The 13,556-nt window shown below is 37.6% G+C and overlaps 1 protein-coding gene across 2 annotated transcripts in view; it reads right to left on the bottom strand.

Moving 5' to 3' along the window:
* The window catches only part of TMED5 (transmembrane p24 trafficking protein 5), a 28,295-nt gene that overhangs the window by 5,824 nt on the left and 8,915 nt on the right, over nucleotides 1-13,556 (bottom strand). Inside the window, exons 2-3 of one of the 2 annotated variants that reach the window (XM_058439571.1) lie at nucleotides 2,446-2,543; nucleotides 539-1,208 (exon numbers count right to left, since the gene is read on the bottom strand). In XM_058439571.1, the coding sequence (XP_058295554.1) occupies nucleotides 1,070-1,208; nucleotides 2,446-2,543 (237 nt within the window). In that variant the 3' untranslated portion in view covers nucleotides 539-1,069. Of the gene's footprint in view, nucleotides 1-538; nucleotides 1,209-2,445; nucleotides 2,544-13,556 lie in introns of those variants that run through there. The other variant, XM_032155341.2, reaches the window with a different exon arrangement.

Below are 13,556 nucleotides of genomic sequence, written 5' to 3'. Positions count from 1 at the left end.
GCAACACAGTGAGACTTTGTCTTTAAAAAAAGAAATTACATTTAAAAGAAAAAGAAAAACCCTACTTAAGAAAAACCAGTGACATACTCAGATTTTTGCTGTTCTTACAAAATTAATATAGCTAAAGATAAAAGCTTTGTTTAATGTTTAAAAAACAGATTTGTAGGCCAGGCCCGGTGGCTCACGCCTGTAATCCCAGCACTTTGGGAGGCCGAAGCAGGCAGATCATGAGGTCAGGAGATCCAGACCATCCTGGCTAACACGGTGAAACCCCGTCTCTACTAAAAATACAAAAAATTAGCCAGGCGTGGTGGCGGGCACCTGTAGTCCCAGCTACTCGGGAGGCTGAGGCAGGAGAATGGCGTGAACCCAGGAGGCGGAGCTTGCAGTGAGCCGAGATCGTGCCACTGCACTCCAGCTGGGCGACAGAGCGAGACTCCGTCTCAAAAAAAAAAAAAAACAAAAAAACCAGATTTGTAAATCTGGTATAGTGATTAAGAGGGAGTTGGACTGCCTGAATGTATATCCTGGCTTTGCCGCTCACTAGCTGTGTAACCTTCAGCAACTTAATTGTTCTATGCCTCAGTTTCCCCATTGGTAAAATAATATTTACCTCATAGGATTGTGGTTAAGAATAAAAAAATTAGTACATGAAAAGTGCTGAGAACACTGGCCTGGCACATCAAAAGAATGCAATAAATGTGAACTATTATAAACTCTTTTCTCCCAATTATTTAATGAGAGGTAATTCTACACAAGGAAGCAGTAAGATACTTATTTTTCTAACAGTGAATTTTATTATCTCAAAAAGGGAGCAAATAATTGGGGAGAAATAAAGATTGACATCAATTTTGAACATTTTTAAAATTCTGAAACTTAAAGATGAACTACATTTTTAGTTTTTTTTTTTTTTTTTTGAGATGGAGTCTCTGTCGCCAGGCTGGAGTACAGTGGCGTGGTATTGGCTTACTGCATTCTCTGCCTCCGGGGTTCAAACAATTCTGCCTCAGCCTCCCAAGTAGCTGGGACTACAGGCACACGCCACCATGACCAGCTAAGTTTTGTATTTTTAGTAGAGACAGGGTTTCACCATGTTGGCCAGGATGGTCTCAATCTCTTGACTTCGTGATCCACCCACCTCGGCCTCCAAAGTGCTGGGATTATAGGCGTGAACCACCACACCTGGCCCATTTTTAGTTCTTATACACCTATCAAAGAGAAAACAGTTAATTCCAAGTATATCAATATAAACTGATTTTTAAAATTACTATTTCTATCTTATTTAGTAATAGCTTATGCAAATATTTTTCTGAGCTCTGCATAGGTAAAATGCCATTTAAAATGCATTTTTAATGAGTATCTTAAAAAATTATTGTTGAGACTTTTTTTCCTCTCATCCATTCATACATGTATTCAGTGTTTACTGAGTATCGATTATGTATCAGGCACTTTGGTTAACAAAGACCAACAATTTTAATAATAGCTAGTTCTTACAATAGTGTTATATGCCAGGGATGTTCTAAGCATATGGTAGAAAGCAAGAGTTTTGGTCCATCTTGTCTCCACCCTGCATGTGTATCCCTGGAGACTTATTTGACTTCTCTGAGCCTCCTTGTCTACAAAATGGGAATCTTGAGTCAAAGACTCTATCTCATAGTGGGATGGAAAGATTAATTTAGAAGCATATAACATGCCAACCCTTGTTTAGAGCAAATACTAGATACTCCATATTTGCTCTTCTTCCTACAGACTCACAGTTTAAACATATAACAAAACTGACTTAAGAAAATGTTATAGTAAGATAATAGAATGGAACTGGGAAACATACCAGTGAGATATGAAAAAAAGAGGGAAGTGAGGTGTCAGAAGAAGAATATATGATCTTTTGCTGAACTCTGAACTCAAAGAGTTATAACAAGTATTTTATTTTTATATGGTTCCCTATGATCAGATCTTTTACTTTCAGGCCTTCTAATTACCTAAAATGAATGAGGTCTGAGTCAAAAAAAAAAATTTACATACACACACAAAGATGTACTGTTGTTTTAAGAAAGAAAACTATGGACAAAAATGGTATATAGCCAGCAGCTCAAGAAACTTTAAGACACATACCTGGAACAGTAGCTTTAAGTTAAAATAGAAAGCTTGTGCTGGCCAGAAGGCAGGTTTAAAATGCCACGATAGATAGATGGAATGGAATACTAATTTACTAACCAAAGCACAGAAAAAATTTAGCCTGGATCAAAAGAAAACGCTTAAACAAAAATAGAAAGGTTAATGGAAGATGTTTTTGTTTATCAGATGGCCCACTATCATGAACTGTTTTAAATCATATGGAATTATCTAATATTGATATGTAGTATCAAATATGCTAACTTTCCATGCCCTGCAGATAACCCACTGGTATTATTCAGCAATGAAACTCAACTAAAAGAGATTACTTACGTGTGAACTCCATCTGATTTTCTTTGTTCAAAAACTAAGGTTTTACCTTCTGGAGAGGCAAGATGGAAATCAATATCTAATCCTGCTCCATCTAAAACCTGTAGAAAAGCATACATGAGAAAAACATATATTATAAATTCTAGAAATAAAAAATTATACAGTACATCATATGATGTAAAGATCTTCTAAGCTAGAGAGGTAAGAAAGTCATCAGTGATGTCTCAGCTAGAAAAGAACCAAAAGATCATCTAGTTCAATTCCATTCATTTTTGGAACTTGTCCCGTCCTTACCCATTTCTCTCACCATCACCTAAATTTAGGCCTTATGGATATTACTGAAATAAATCTTCCTAAAATAGTGGTTTCATTCAGAATCCCTGTAGAATGGACAGAAACACAAAGGGCAGTTCAAATGCTGGGCCTTTTAGTTAAAACTTAGGCCACTGGCAGGGTGTGGTGGCTCACGCCTGTAATCCTAGCATTTTGGGAGGCCAAGGCGGGCATATCATGAGGTCAGGAGTTCGACCAACATGGTGTAACCCTGTCTCTACTAAAAATACAAAAATCCCAGCTACTTAGGAGGCTGAGGCGGGAGAATCGCTTGAACCCGGGAGGTGGAGGTTGCAGTGAGCCGAGATCATGCCACTGCACTCCAGCCTGGGTAACAGTGAGACTCGGTAACCACCGCCCCCCCCCCCAACAAAAAAAAAAGACTTAGGCAATTTCAGACATTGTATATAACTTTTTTGTTTCCTCTTCAATAAAAGAATAATAATTAACTGTTTCTTAGCCTGGAATTCAAGACCACCATGGTGTGGACTCCAACTGACTTCAACATATTCTTCTAACCCTTCCCAGTATGAATTGTGTATTCGAAGCAGGCCGGTTCATTTACTAGCCAATGAATACAATCTGTCCATTTATAATTCCAAAATGTCCTTCTATGAAGATGATGATGATAATCATGGCAACTAACAATTATAGTTGATGCCATAAATTGTCTTAAATGCTTTATGTGGATTAATTTATTCCTTATAACAACTCTAAAAGGTAGGTCCTATTATTCTCATTTTAGTAAACAACAAAAACTGAGGCACAGAGAACTCATTTTTCCAAAGTGACACAGTATTAATTCATCTAGGCCACATTAAAAAAAAATAAGTAAAAAATAAACCAAAGTGATACAGCAAATAAGTGACATGGCCAAATTTGAACTCAGCAATCTGCCTCTAGAATAATTTTTAATAACTATGCTGTGTTGCCTGTATTTCTGTTCCATTCTCCTGAATAGGTACTCATCCAACTGTATTCATTCTTTAAGAGCCAGTTTAACCCATTTATGCCTTGTGTTCCATTAGTTATTTCTATCCTACTGCTCAAGGTCATCGCCAAGGTCTCATTTTGCAATTCAAAAAATTGCAACCTCCTGCATAAATGGGTCAAGTCCTTTGAAAAGTCCTCTGAATCCTCCTGTCCAGTTCTCTCACACTCTCTCTCGTATTACTACAGATTGCACACCTATCCTCTTTATTTGGCACTTACGAGACATTCTCTGGAATCTAAGCATCTTTTTGTAGGATTCACTTAGCATAAACTTGTAGGTACCTTTATGGACACCTATGTGGCATATCCAACATAGATGATAAGATGGATGAAAATTTTGTTCACTATTTTTATAACTCCAAGGGTACTGGTCCTAACAATGTTAGTATCCATATTTTGATTTTTTGTCATGGATGCAAATATTTAATAAATACATCTTTTTATCATCCTATACAAATTAAAGTGTCTCAGTGTTTTCCCTATAGATCTGTCTGCAAAATTCTCTTCCTGTCTTCCTCTTTCCGTGCGTTTTCTCTTCTGTATTTATAGTGTTTGCTAAAGTTTTAAAAAGAATCTATTTGGAACACTATATAGTACAGCCTTTTAACTGAAAACAAAAACAAAAAACCTAACTCAATGGCTACTCATTTTCTTAACACTCCATTTTATTTTTCTTGGTAGCTTTAATGTGATGATATAAAAAATTACCTACTCCTGTGCTTTTATTGTTCAACAGAACTGGTTTCAAATGGCTGGCTAAATATACATAATTTTCTTCTTTAAATCCCAATGAAATGAAGAAGACATGTAACAATTAAAATCTATAGGCTGGGTGCAGTGGCTCATGCCTGTAATCCCAGCACTTTGGGAGGCTGAGGCGGGTGGTTCACTTGAGGTCAGGAGTTTGAGACCAGCCTGGCCAACATGGCAAAACCCCATCTCTACTAAAAATAAAAAAATGAGCCAGGTATGGTGGCACACGCCTGTAATCCCAGCTACTTGGGAAGCCGAGGCAGGAGAACTGCTTGAACCCAGGAGGCGGAGGTTGCAGTGAGCAGAGATTATGCCTAGGCAAAAGAATGAGTGAGACTCCACATCAAACAAAAAAAACCTACAAAGAAAAATTCCTGTTTCAAAAGATGGAAATCTTTAGACAGAAAGGATCTAATAAATGTAAAGCAGGATAAATGAAAAAAGACTATAAAATATGGAGTTTTCCAAAGGATTTAAAAAGTACAATCTTCTATCAAAGAGAAGTAGCAGAAGTAGTAGAGAACTGCAAAATACAAGAACTGGGATTAGCATTAGAATTCTTACATATAACATTAGATGGAAAAAAATAATGGAGCCATGTAGTCAATGTTCCCAAGTAAAAAGATATTTACTGACATGAAAGCAAAAATAAAGCCATTTGCCAGGTGTGGTAGCATGCAGCGGTAGTCCCAGCTACTTGGGAGACTGAGGTGGGAGGATCACTTGAGGCTAGGAGTTAAAGCCTGTAGTGTGCGATGAAAGTGCCTGTGAGTAGTCACTGCACTCCAGCCTGGGCAATACAGTGAAACCCCATCTCTAAAATAAAATTTTAAAATAAATAAATAAAGTTATTTTCAGATATGCAAGGACTCAAAACATTCTCAAAGAATTACTCAAGGATACTCTCCAAAAACAAAAAATATATATATTAAATCAGAAAACAAGCAATGTAACAAAGCTAAGAAAATATTTCAGTAAAACAAAGTTAAAAAGCAGTTATTGGTAGTGGCTGTCAGGCTTAATGAAATTGTTAAAAATGATTTTTAAGACTATGGAAGGTTAATTAAAAAATCATAGAATATACTTTTTTTTTTTTTTTTTTTGAGACAGAGTCTCACTTTGTTACCCAGGCTGGAGTGTAGTGGCGCAATGTCAGCTCACTGTAACCTCTGGCTCTCAGGTTCAAATGATTCTCCTGCCTCAGTGTCCTGAGTAGCTGGGATTACAGTGTATTTTGTAGAGATGGGGTTTCACCATGTTGGCCAGGCTGGTCTCGGAACTCCTGACCTCAAGTGATCCGCCCGTCTCAGCCTTCCAAAGTGCTGGGATTACAGGTGTGAGCCACTGTGCCTGGCCATAAAATACACTTTAAGAATACAAAATAAATGCTAAAAATGCCACAATCTGGGCCAGGCATGGTGGCTTACTCCCGTAGTCCCAGCACTTTGGGAGGCTGAGGTGGGCGGATCACTTAAGGTGAGGGGTTCAAGACCAGCCTGGGCAACATGGTGAAACCCTGTCTCTACTAAAAAAAAAAAAAAAAATACAAAAATTAGCTGGACATGGTGATGTGTGCCTGTAATCTCAGGTACCTGGGAGGTTGAGGCAGGAGAATCGCTTAAGCCTGGGAGGCGGAGGTTGCAGTGAGCTGAGATCATGCCACTGCACTCCAGCCTGTGCCACAGAGCGAGACTCCATCTCAAAAAAAAAAAAAAAAAAAAAGCCATAATCTGAAACAAAAATTCCAGCTGATTTCAATGGAACATGATGGGGATAAAACTGTTAAAAGTTCACTTAAAAGGAAACATACACATTAATTTTGATGCTGACAAATGCATGCTTAAACATTAAATAGAGGGTCATCCAATTTGGCAATATACAAATAACCAAAAAGCCCTCCCAGTATAAAACCCCCTGGAAATGCTGGATTATATTTTGAAAACAATCTTTGCAACTACATAGCAAGGGCAAAGAAAAAAAAGACATGAAAACTAAAGTGGTAAATGGAAGTTTGTAAAGGGGGTTAACTTGTCACAGCCTGGCAGCTTGAGATTTAATATCCCCATGAAGACAGGTCATGAAGCTTTGGGGCTGAATTATGTAAGGAGCAGAAACCAAGAACTATGCATAAAGCTAGGATCTTTGAAGGGTCATACCATCAGTAAAAGGGTTAAATTTTTTATAAAGTCCACCAGTACATAGAGATCACAAGAAAGCTTGTCCGTCTTGGCCTCAAGTCATATGTGAAAAAACAATATAAGCTCACCAGGTAATTCATCTATAAGCTTATGTACACATCAAGCAAATTTGTAGTTCACAGTTTCACTACCCATGTGTTCAGAGACTCAAGCAGAGAACAATATAAAACGTACTCCTCTATCGTGGAATGCCTGGGAGGAGGAAATGCAAAACCTTTCTGGAGGGTCATATTCTCAACCTAGGGCACACACGATTTACACAGGATATAGCCCCATTGGGCATAGGTTTGATGGTTAGCTTCTGACATGGCTCTCAATGATCCCTGCCTTTCTGTATTCATACACTTGGTGTAATAAATACAACATGGCAAAAGTGATGGGATGTCCCTTTCATAATCAGGTTACTAAAGATTGTAACTTTCATCTTGCTAGCTTGTCCTCTCTTGCTGGCACTTTCTCTTGCCCTCTTACTCGCTCTTATGAAGCAAAGCTTCCATGTTGTAAGATGCGTTACAGCGAGGCTCACGTGGCAAGAAATAAGGCCTCTGGCCAACAGCTTGTAGGGAACTGAAGCCTAAGTCCAACAACTAGTAAGGAATTGAATCCTGTCAACAACCATGAGTGAGTTTGGATCCTTCCCAATTGAGCCTAAGATGACTGCAGCCCTGTGAGAGATCCAGAGTAGAAGACCCAGTTAAGCAGTGACCAGATTTTCCTGATCGGCAGAAACTAAAGCTAGTAAGTGTTTTAAGCCAGTAAATTTTGTGGTTGATTAGTTTTTTTATCAATAGATAACTAATGGATCTACATAAGAAAGGAGAGCATCAGGAAAAGAATAAATGAAAACAATCTTATTTTTCTTAATCTAATAAATAGATTATTGTTCAAAGTAATAATAGCAACAATGTATTCAGTGATTACAACATGTGGATAAGTGAAATGAATGACAACTATAAAGGATGGCAGAGAGGAACTGGGAATACTCAGTTATAATGTACCTGTACTACCCATGAAAGTGGACTTGGATTAGTTGTAAGTGTATATTGCAAATCTAGGGCAAATTTTTTTAAAATTTTAATTTGTGTGGGTAAATAGGTGTACATATGTATGGGGTACATGAGATGTTTTGATATAGGCATGCAATGCATATTAACCATATCATGTAAAATTGGGTGTCCATCCCCTCAAGCATTTATCCTTTGTGTTACAAATAATCCAGTTATACTCTTTTAGTTATTTTAAAATGTACATTTATGCTACAACAAAAGTGCCTTACAAAGCAAAAATATTTTAAAAAGGACAATTAAGTTATGACTGACTATAGTCAACTGTTGTTATCAAAAAGGTCTTATTCATTTTTGTTCTTTTTGTACCCAATAACCATCTCCACACCTTCCCCTCCACCCCTGCAGCCTCCCACTACTCTTCCCAGCCTTTGGTAAAACATCCTTCTACTCTCTAAGTTCAATTGCTTTCATTTTTAGCTCCCACATCCTTCTACTCCATAAGTTCAATTGCTTTCATTTTTAGCTCCCACAAATAAGTGAGAACGTGATATTTGTCTTTCTGTGCCTGGCTTATTTCACTTAGCATAATGTCCTCCAGTTCCATCCATGTTGCAGCAAATGACAAGATCTCATTCTTCTTTATGGCTGAATAGTACTCCATTGTGTATAAGCACCACATTTTCTTTATCCATTCATCTGTTGATGGACACTTCAGGTTGCTTCCAAATTTTGGCTATTGTGAACAGTGCTTCAACAAACATGGGAGTGCAGGTATCTCTTTGACATACTGATTTTCTTTCTTTTGGGTATATACCCAGCAGTGGGATTGCTGGACTATATGGTAGCTGTATTTTTAGTTTTTTGAGGAAACTCCAAACTGTTCTCCATAGTGGTTGTACTAATCTACATTCCCACCAACAGTGTATGAGGGTTCCCTTTTCTCCACATTCTTGCCAGCATTTGTTATTACCTGTCTTTTGGATATAACCCATTTTAACTGGGGTGAGATGATCTCATTATAGCTTTGATTTGTATTTCTCTGATGATCAATGATGTTGAGCACATTTTCATATGCCTGTATGCTATTTGTATGTCTTCTTTTGAGAAATGTCTATTCAAATCTTTTGCCCATTTTTAAATTAGATTAGATTTTTTTTCTTGTATAGTTGTTCGAGTTCCTTATATATTCTGGTTATTTATCCCTTGTCAGATGGGTAGTTTGCAAATATTTTCTCCCATTCTTGGGTTGGCTCTTCCCGTTGTTAACTGTTTCCTTTGCTGAGCAGAAGCTTTTTAGCTTGATGTGATCTCATTGGTCCATTTTTGCTTTTGTTGCCTGTGCTTGTGAGGTATTACTCAAGAAATCTTTGCCCAGACCAATGTCCTGGAGAGTTCTCCTAATGTTTTCTGGTAGTAGTTTCATAGTTTGAGGTCTTAGATTTAAGTCTTTAATCCATTTTAATTTGATTTTTGTATACAGTGAGAGGTAGAGGTCTAGTTTCATTCTCCTGCATATGGATATCCAGTTTTCCCAGGACCATTTATTGAAGAGACTGTCTTTTCCTCAGTGTATGTTCTTGGTACCTATGTCAAAAATGAGTTCACTGTAAGTGTATAGGTTTGTTTCTAGGTTCTCTATTCTGTTACATTGGTCTATGTGTCTGTTTTTTTTTTGCAAGCACCATGCCGTTTTGGTTACTATATCTCTGTAGTATAATTTGAAGTTAGGTCATGTGATTCCTCCAGTTTTGTTTTGTTTTGCTTAGGATATTTCTGGGCTATTCTGGGTCTTTTATGGTTCCATATACATTTTTAAATTGTTTTTTCTATTTCTGGGAAGAATGCCAAAGGTATTCTGATAGGAATTGCACTGAATCTGTAGATTGCTTTGGGTAGTATGGACATTTTAACAATATTGATTTTTCCAATCCATGAACATGGAATATCTTTCCATTTTTGGTGTCCTTTTCAATTTCTTTCATCAATGTTTTATAGTTTTCATTGTAGAGATCTTTCATTTTTTCGGCTAATTCTTAGGTATTTAATTTTACTTGTGGCTACTGTAAATGGGATTACTTTTTAAATGTCTTTTTCAGATTGTTCACTGTTGGCATATAAAAATGCTATTGATTTTTGTATGTTGATTTTATATCCTGCAACTTCACTATATTTGTTTATCAGTTCTAATAGCTTTTTTTATGGCGTCTTTAGACTTTTACAAATATGAGATATATCATTTGCAAAGAAGGATAATTTGACTTCTTCCTTTTCCAAATTGGATGCCCTTTATTTGTTTCTCTTATCTGACTGCTCTCGCTAGGACTTCCAGTACTATGTTGAATAACAGTGGTGAAAGTGTGCATCTTTGTTGTGTTCCAGATCTCAGAGGAATGGCTATCAGTTTTTCCCCATTCAAAAGATACTGTAGGTCTGTTGTCTATGGGTTTTATTATGTTGAGGTATGTTTTTCTATACCCAGTTTTTTTAGGGTTTTTATTATGAAGCAATGTTGAATTTTATCAAATATTTTTTCAGTTTCAATTGAAATGATCATATGGTTTTTGTCCTTCATTCTGTTGATATGATGTATCATATTCTACTGATTGATTTGAGAATGCTGAACCATCCCTGCATCCCAGGGACAAATTCCATTTCAACCACAAAAATTTTAAAAAATAAGTATAATTATGTTGAGAAGAGAGAAAGTAGAATTATATAAAATGTTCAGTAAAAACCAGAGAAGGCAGAAAAGGGGGGGAAGATGTAAAAAAAGAACAAGTACAATGAATAGAAAGGAGTTATAAACATGGCAATATTAATCCAAGAATATCAATAAGTACATTGTGAATGGTCTAAATATGCCAATTAAAAGAATTGCCAGAGTGGATGACAATACAAGATTAACTATATGCTGTCCATCAGAAACCAACTTTAAATATAAAGACACAGATAGATTTAAAGTAAATGGATGGAGAAAGATATACCATGTTAACACTAATCAAAAGAAATCTGAAGTAGCTATATTAATGTCAGAGAAAGACGACTTCAGAATAAGGAAAATATTCAGGGATAAAGAGCGGCATTACTGGCCAGGGATGGTGGCTCACGCCTGTAATCCCAGCACTTTGGGAGGCTGAGGCAGGCAGATCACGAGGTCAGGAGATCGAGACCATCCTGGCTAACACAGTGAAACCCCATCTCTGCTAAAAATACAAAAAATGAGCTGGGCATGGTGGCACGTGCCTGTAGTCCCAGCTACTTGGGAGGCTGAGGCAGGAGAATCTCTTGAATCCGGGAGGTGGAGGTTGCAGTGAGCCGAGATGGCACCATTGCACTCCAGCCTGGGTGACAGGGCGAGCAAGACTCTGTCTCAAAAAAAAAAAGGGGGGGTGGGGGCATTACCTATAATGAATGGGTCAACTTTCCAGGAAGACATACCAATCCTTATGTGTATACACCTAACAACAATGTATCAAAATATGTGAGGCAAAAACTCAAAGAGCCACAAGAAGAAACAGAAAATCATTACTATAGTTGGAGACTGCTACATCCCTCTATCAGTAATTGACAGATCCAAGAGGCAAAAAATCAGTAAAGATATAATTGAACTGAACAGCACCATCAATCAACTGTGTCTAATTGAATCTTGAGAACTAATCAATCCAATGACGGCAGAATAACATTCTTCTCAAGCTCATATGGAACATTCACCAACACAGACCACATTCTGGGCCATAAAACACACCTTGATTTGTGCTGTCAGACCACAGTGGATTTAAGGTAGAAATCAGTAACACAAAAATAGCTGCAAAATTCAACTATTTGGAGATTAAACCACACATTTATAAAGAACTCATGGGACAAAGAAGTCTCAAGATAAATTTTTTTTAACTCCAATGAAATGAAAATACAACCTAACAAAAATTTGTGGGATACAGAGAAATCGGTGCCTAGAGGGAAATTTATAACATTGGATGAACTTATTAGAAAAGAAGAAAGATCTAAAATCAATAATCTAGACATCCACCTTAGGAAGCTAGAGAAAGAACAGTAATACAAACCTAAAACAACCAGAAGAAAAACATTAGAGCAGAAATCAAGAAAGTTGATAACAAGAAATCAACCCAGAAAAAAAAAAAATCAATGAAGCAAAAAACTGGTTCTTTTAAAAGATTAATAAAACTAATAAACCTCTAATCAGGCAAATCAAGAAAAAAAAGAGAGAAGACACTGAACACTAATATCAGAAATAAAAGCTGGGTCATCATTAATTATCTATGGACATTAAAAAGATAATAATGGCCAGGTGTGGTGGCCAATGCCTGTAATCTCAGCACTTTGGGAGGCTGAGATGGGAGGATCACTTGAAGCCAGGAGTTTGAGACTAGCCTAGGCAGCAAAGTGAGACCCTGTCTGTACACACACACACACACACACACACACACACACACACACAAAATTAGGCAGGCATGGTGGTGCATGACTGTAGGCCTTGGTAGTGCAGACCAATCAGCACTCTGTGTCTAGCTCAGGGTTTGTAAATACACCAATCGACACTCTGTATCTAGCTAATCTAGTGAGGACATGGAGAACTTTTGTGTCTAGCTCAGGGATTGTAAACGCATCAATCAGTACCCTGTAAAACAGACCAATCGGCTCTCTGTAAAATGGACCAATCAGCAAGGTGTGGGTGGGGCCAGATAAGAGAATAAAAGCAGGCTGCCGGAGCCAGCAGTGGCAACCTGCTCAGGTCCCCCTCCACATTGTGGAAGCTTTGTTCTTTCACTCTTTGCAATAAATCTTGCTGCTGCTCACTCTTTGGGTCCACACTGCCTTTATGAGCTATAACACTCACCGCGAAGGTCTGCAGCTTCACTCCTGAAGCCAGCGAGACCACGAACCCACTGGGAGGAACGAACAACTCCAGACATGCCGCCTTAAGGCTGTAACACTCACCGTGAAGGTCTGCAGCTTCACTCCTGAGCCAGCGAGACCATGAACCCACCAGAAGGAAGAAACTCCGAACACATCGGAACATCAGAAGGAACAAACTCTGGACATGCTGCCTTTAAGAACTGTAACACTCATCACGAGGGTCCGCAGCTTCATTCTTGAAGTCAGTGAGACCAAGAACCCACCAATTCCGGACACAGTGGAACATTATTAATAAATCTATACCCACAAATTTGAAAACTTAGATGAAACAGGCCAATTCCTTGAAAGATACAAAGTACCAAAACTCATACAAGGAGAAATAGATAACCTGAATAGGTGTGTATCTGTTACAGAAATTATATTGATAATAACCTCCCCCAAAAGAAAGGACCAGGACCAGTTTCAATGGTGAATCCTACCAAACATTTATGGACAAAATGATACCAATTCTCTAAAATCTCTTATAGACAATAAAGGCTGAGGAAACAATTCTTTACTCATTCTGTGAGGCCAACATTACCTTAATACTAAAACCAGAAAAGACATTACAAGAAATGGAAGCTACATACCAGTATCTCTCAGGAACACAGATGCAAAAATCTTCAACAAAATATTAGCAAAGCTAATTCAACAATGTAAACAAAGAATTACAACCATGACCAGATGGATTTGTTCCAAGTATATAAGGCTGGCTCAACATTCAAGAATTATTTTGTGTAATTCATCACATCAACAGGCTAAGGAAGAAAACTCAGATGATCACAGCAATGGGTATGGAAAACATATTTGATAAAATCCAATATCAATCCATGATATTTAATATTAAAAAAATCTTAGCAAATCAGGAATAGAGGGGAACTTCCTCAACTTAAGGAAGAACATTTACAAAAATCCT

This window comes from Hylobates moloch, unplaced genomic scaffold, assembly GCF_009828535.3.
Source record: "Hylobates moloch isolate HMO894 unplaced genomic scaffold, HMol_V3 SCAFFOLD_5, whole genome shotgun sequence".
Lineage (NCBI taxonomy): Eukaryota > Metazoa > Chordata > Mammalia > Primates > Hylobatidae > Hylobates > Hylobates moloch.
Note: the sequence above shows the minus strand (reverse complement) of the source record. Positions and strands in the feature narration are given on the sequence as shown.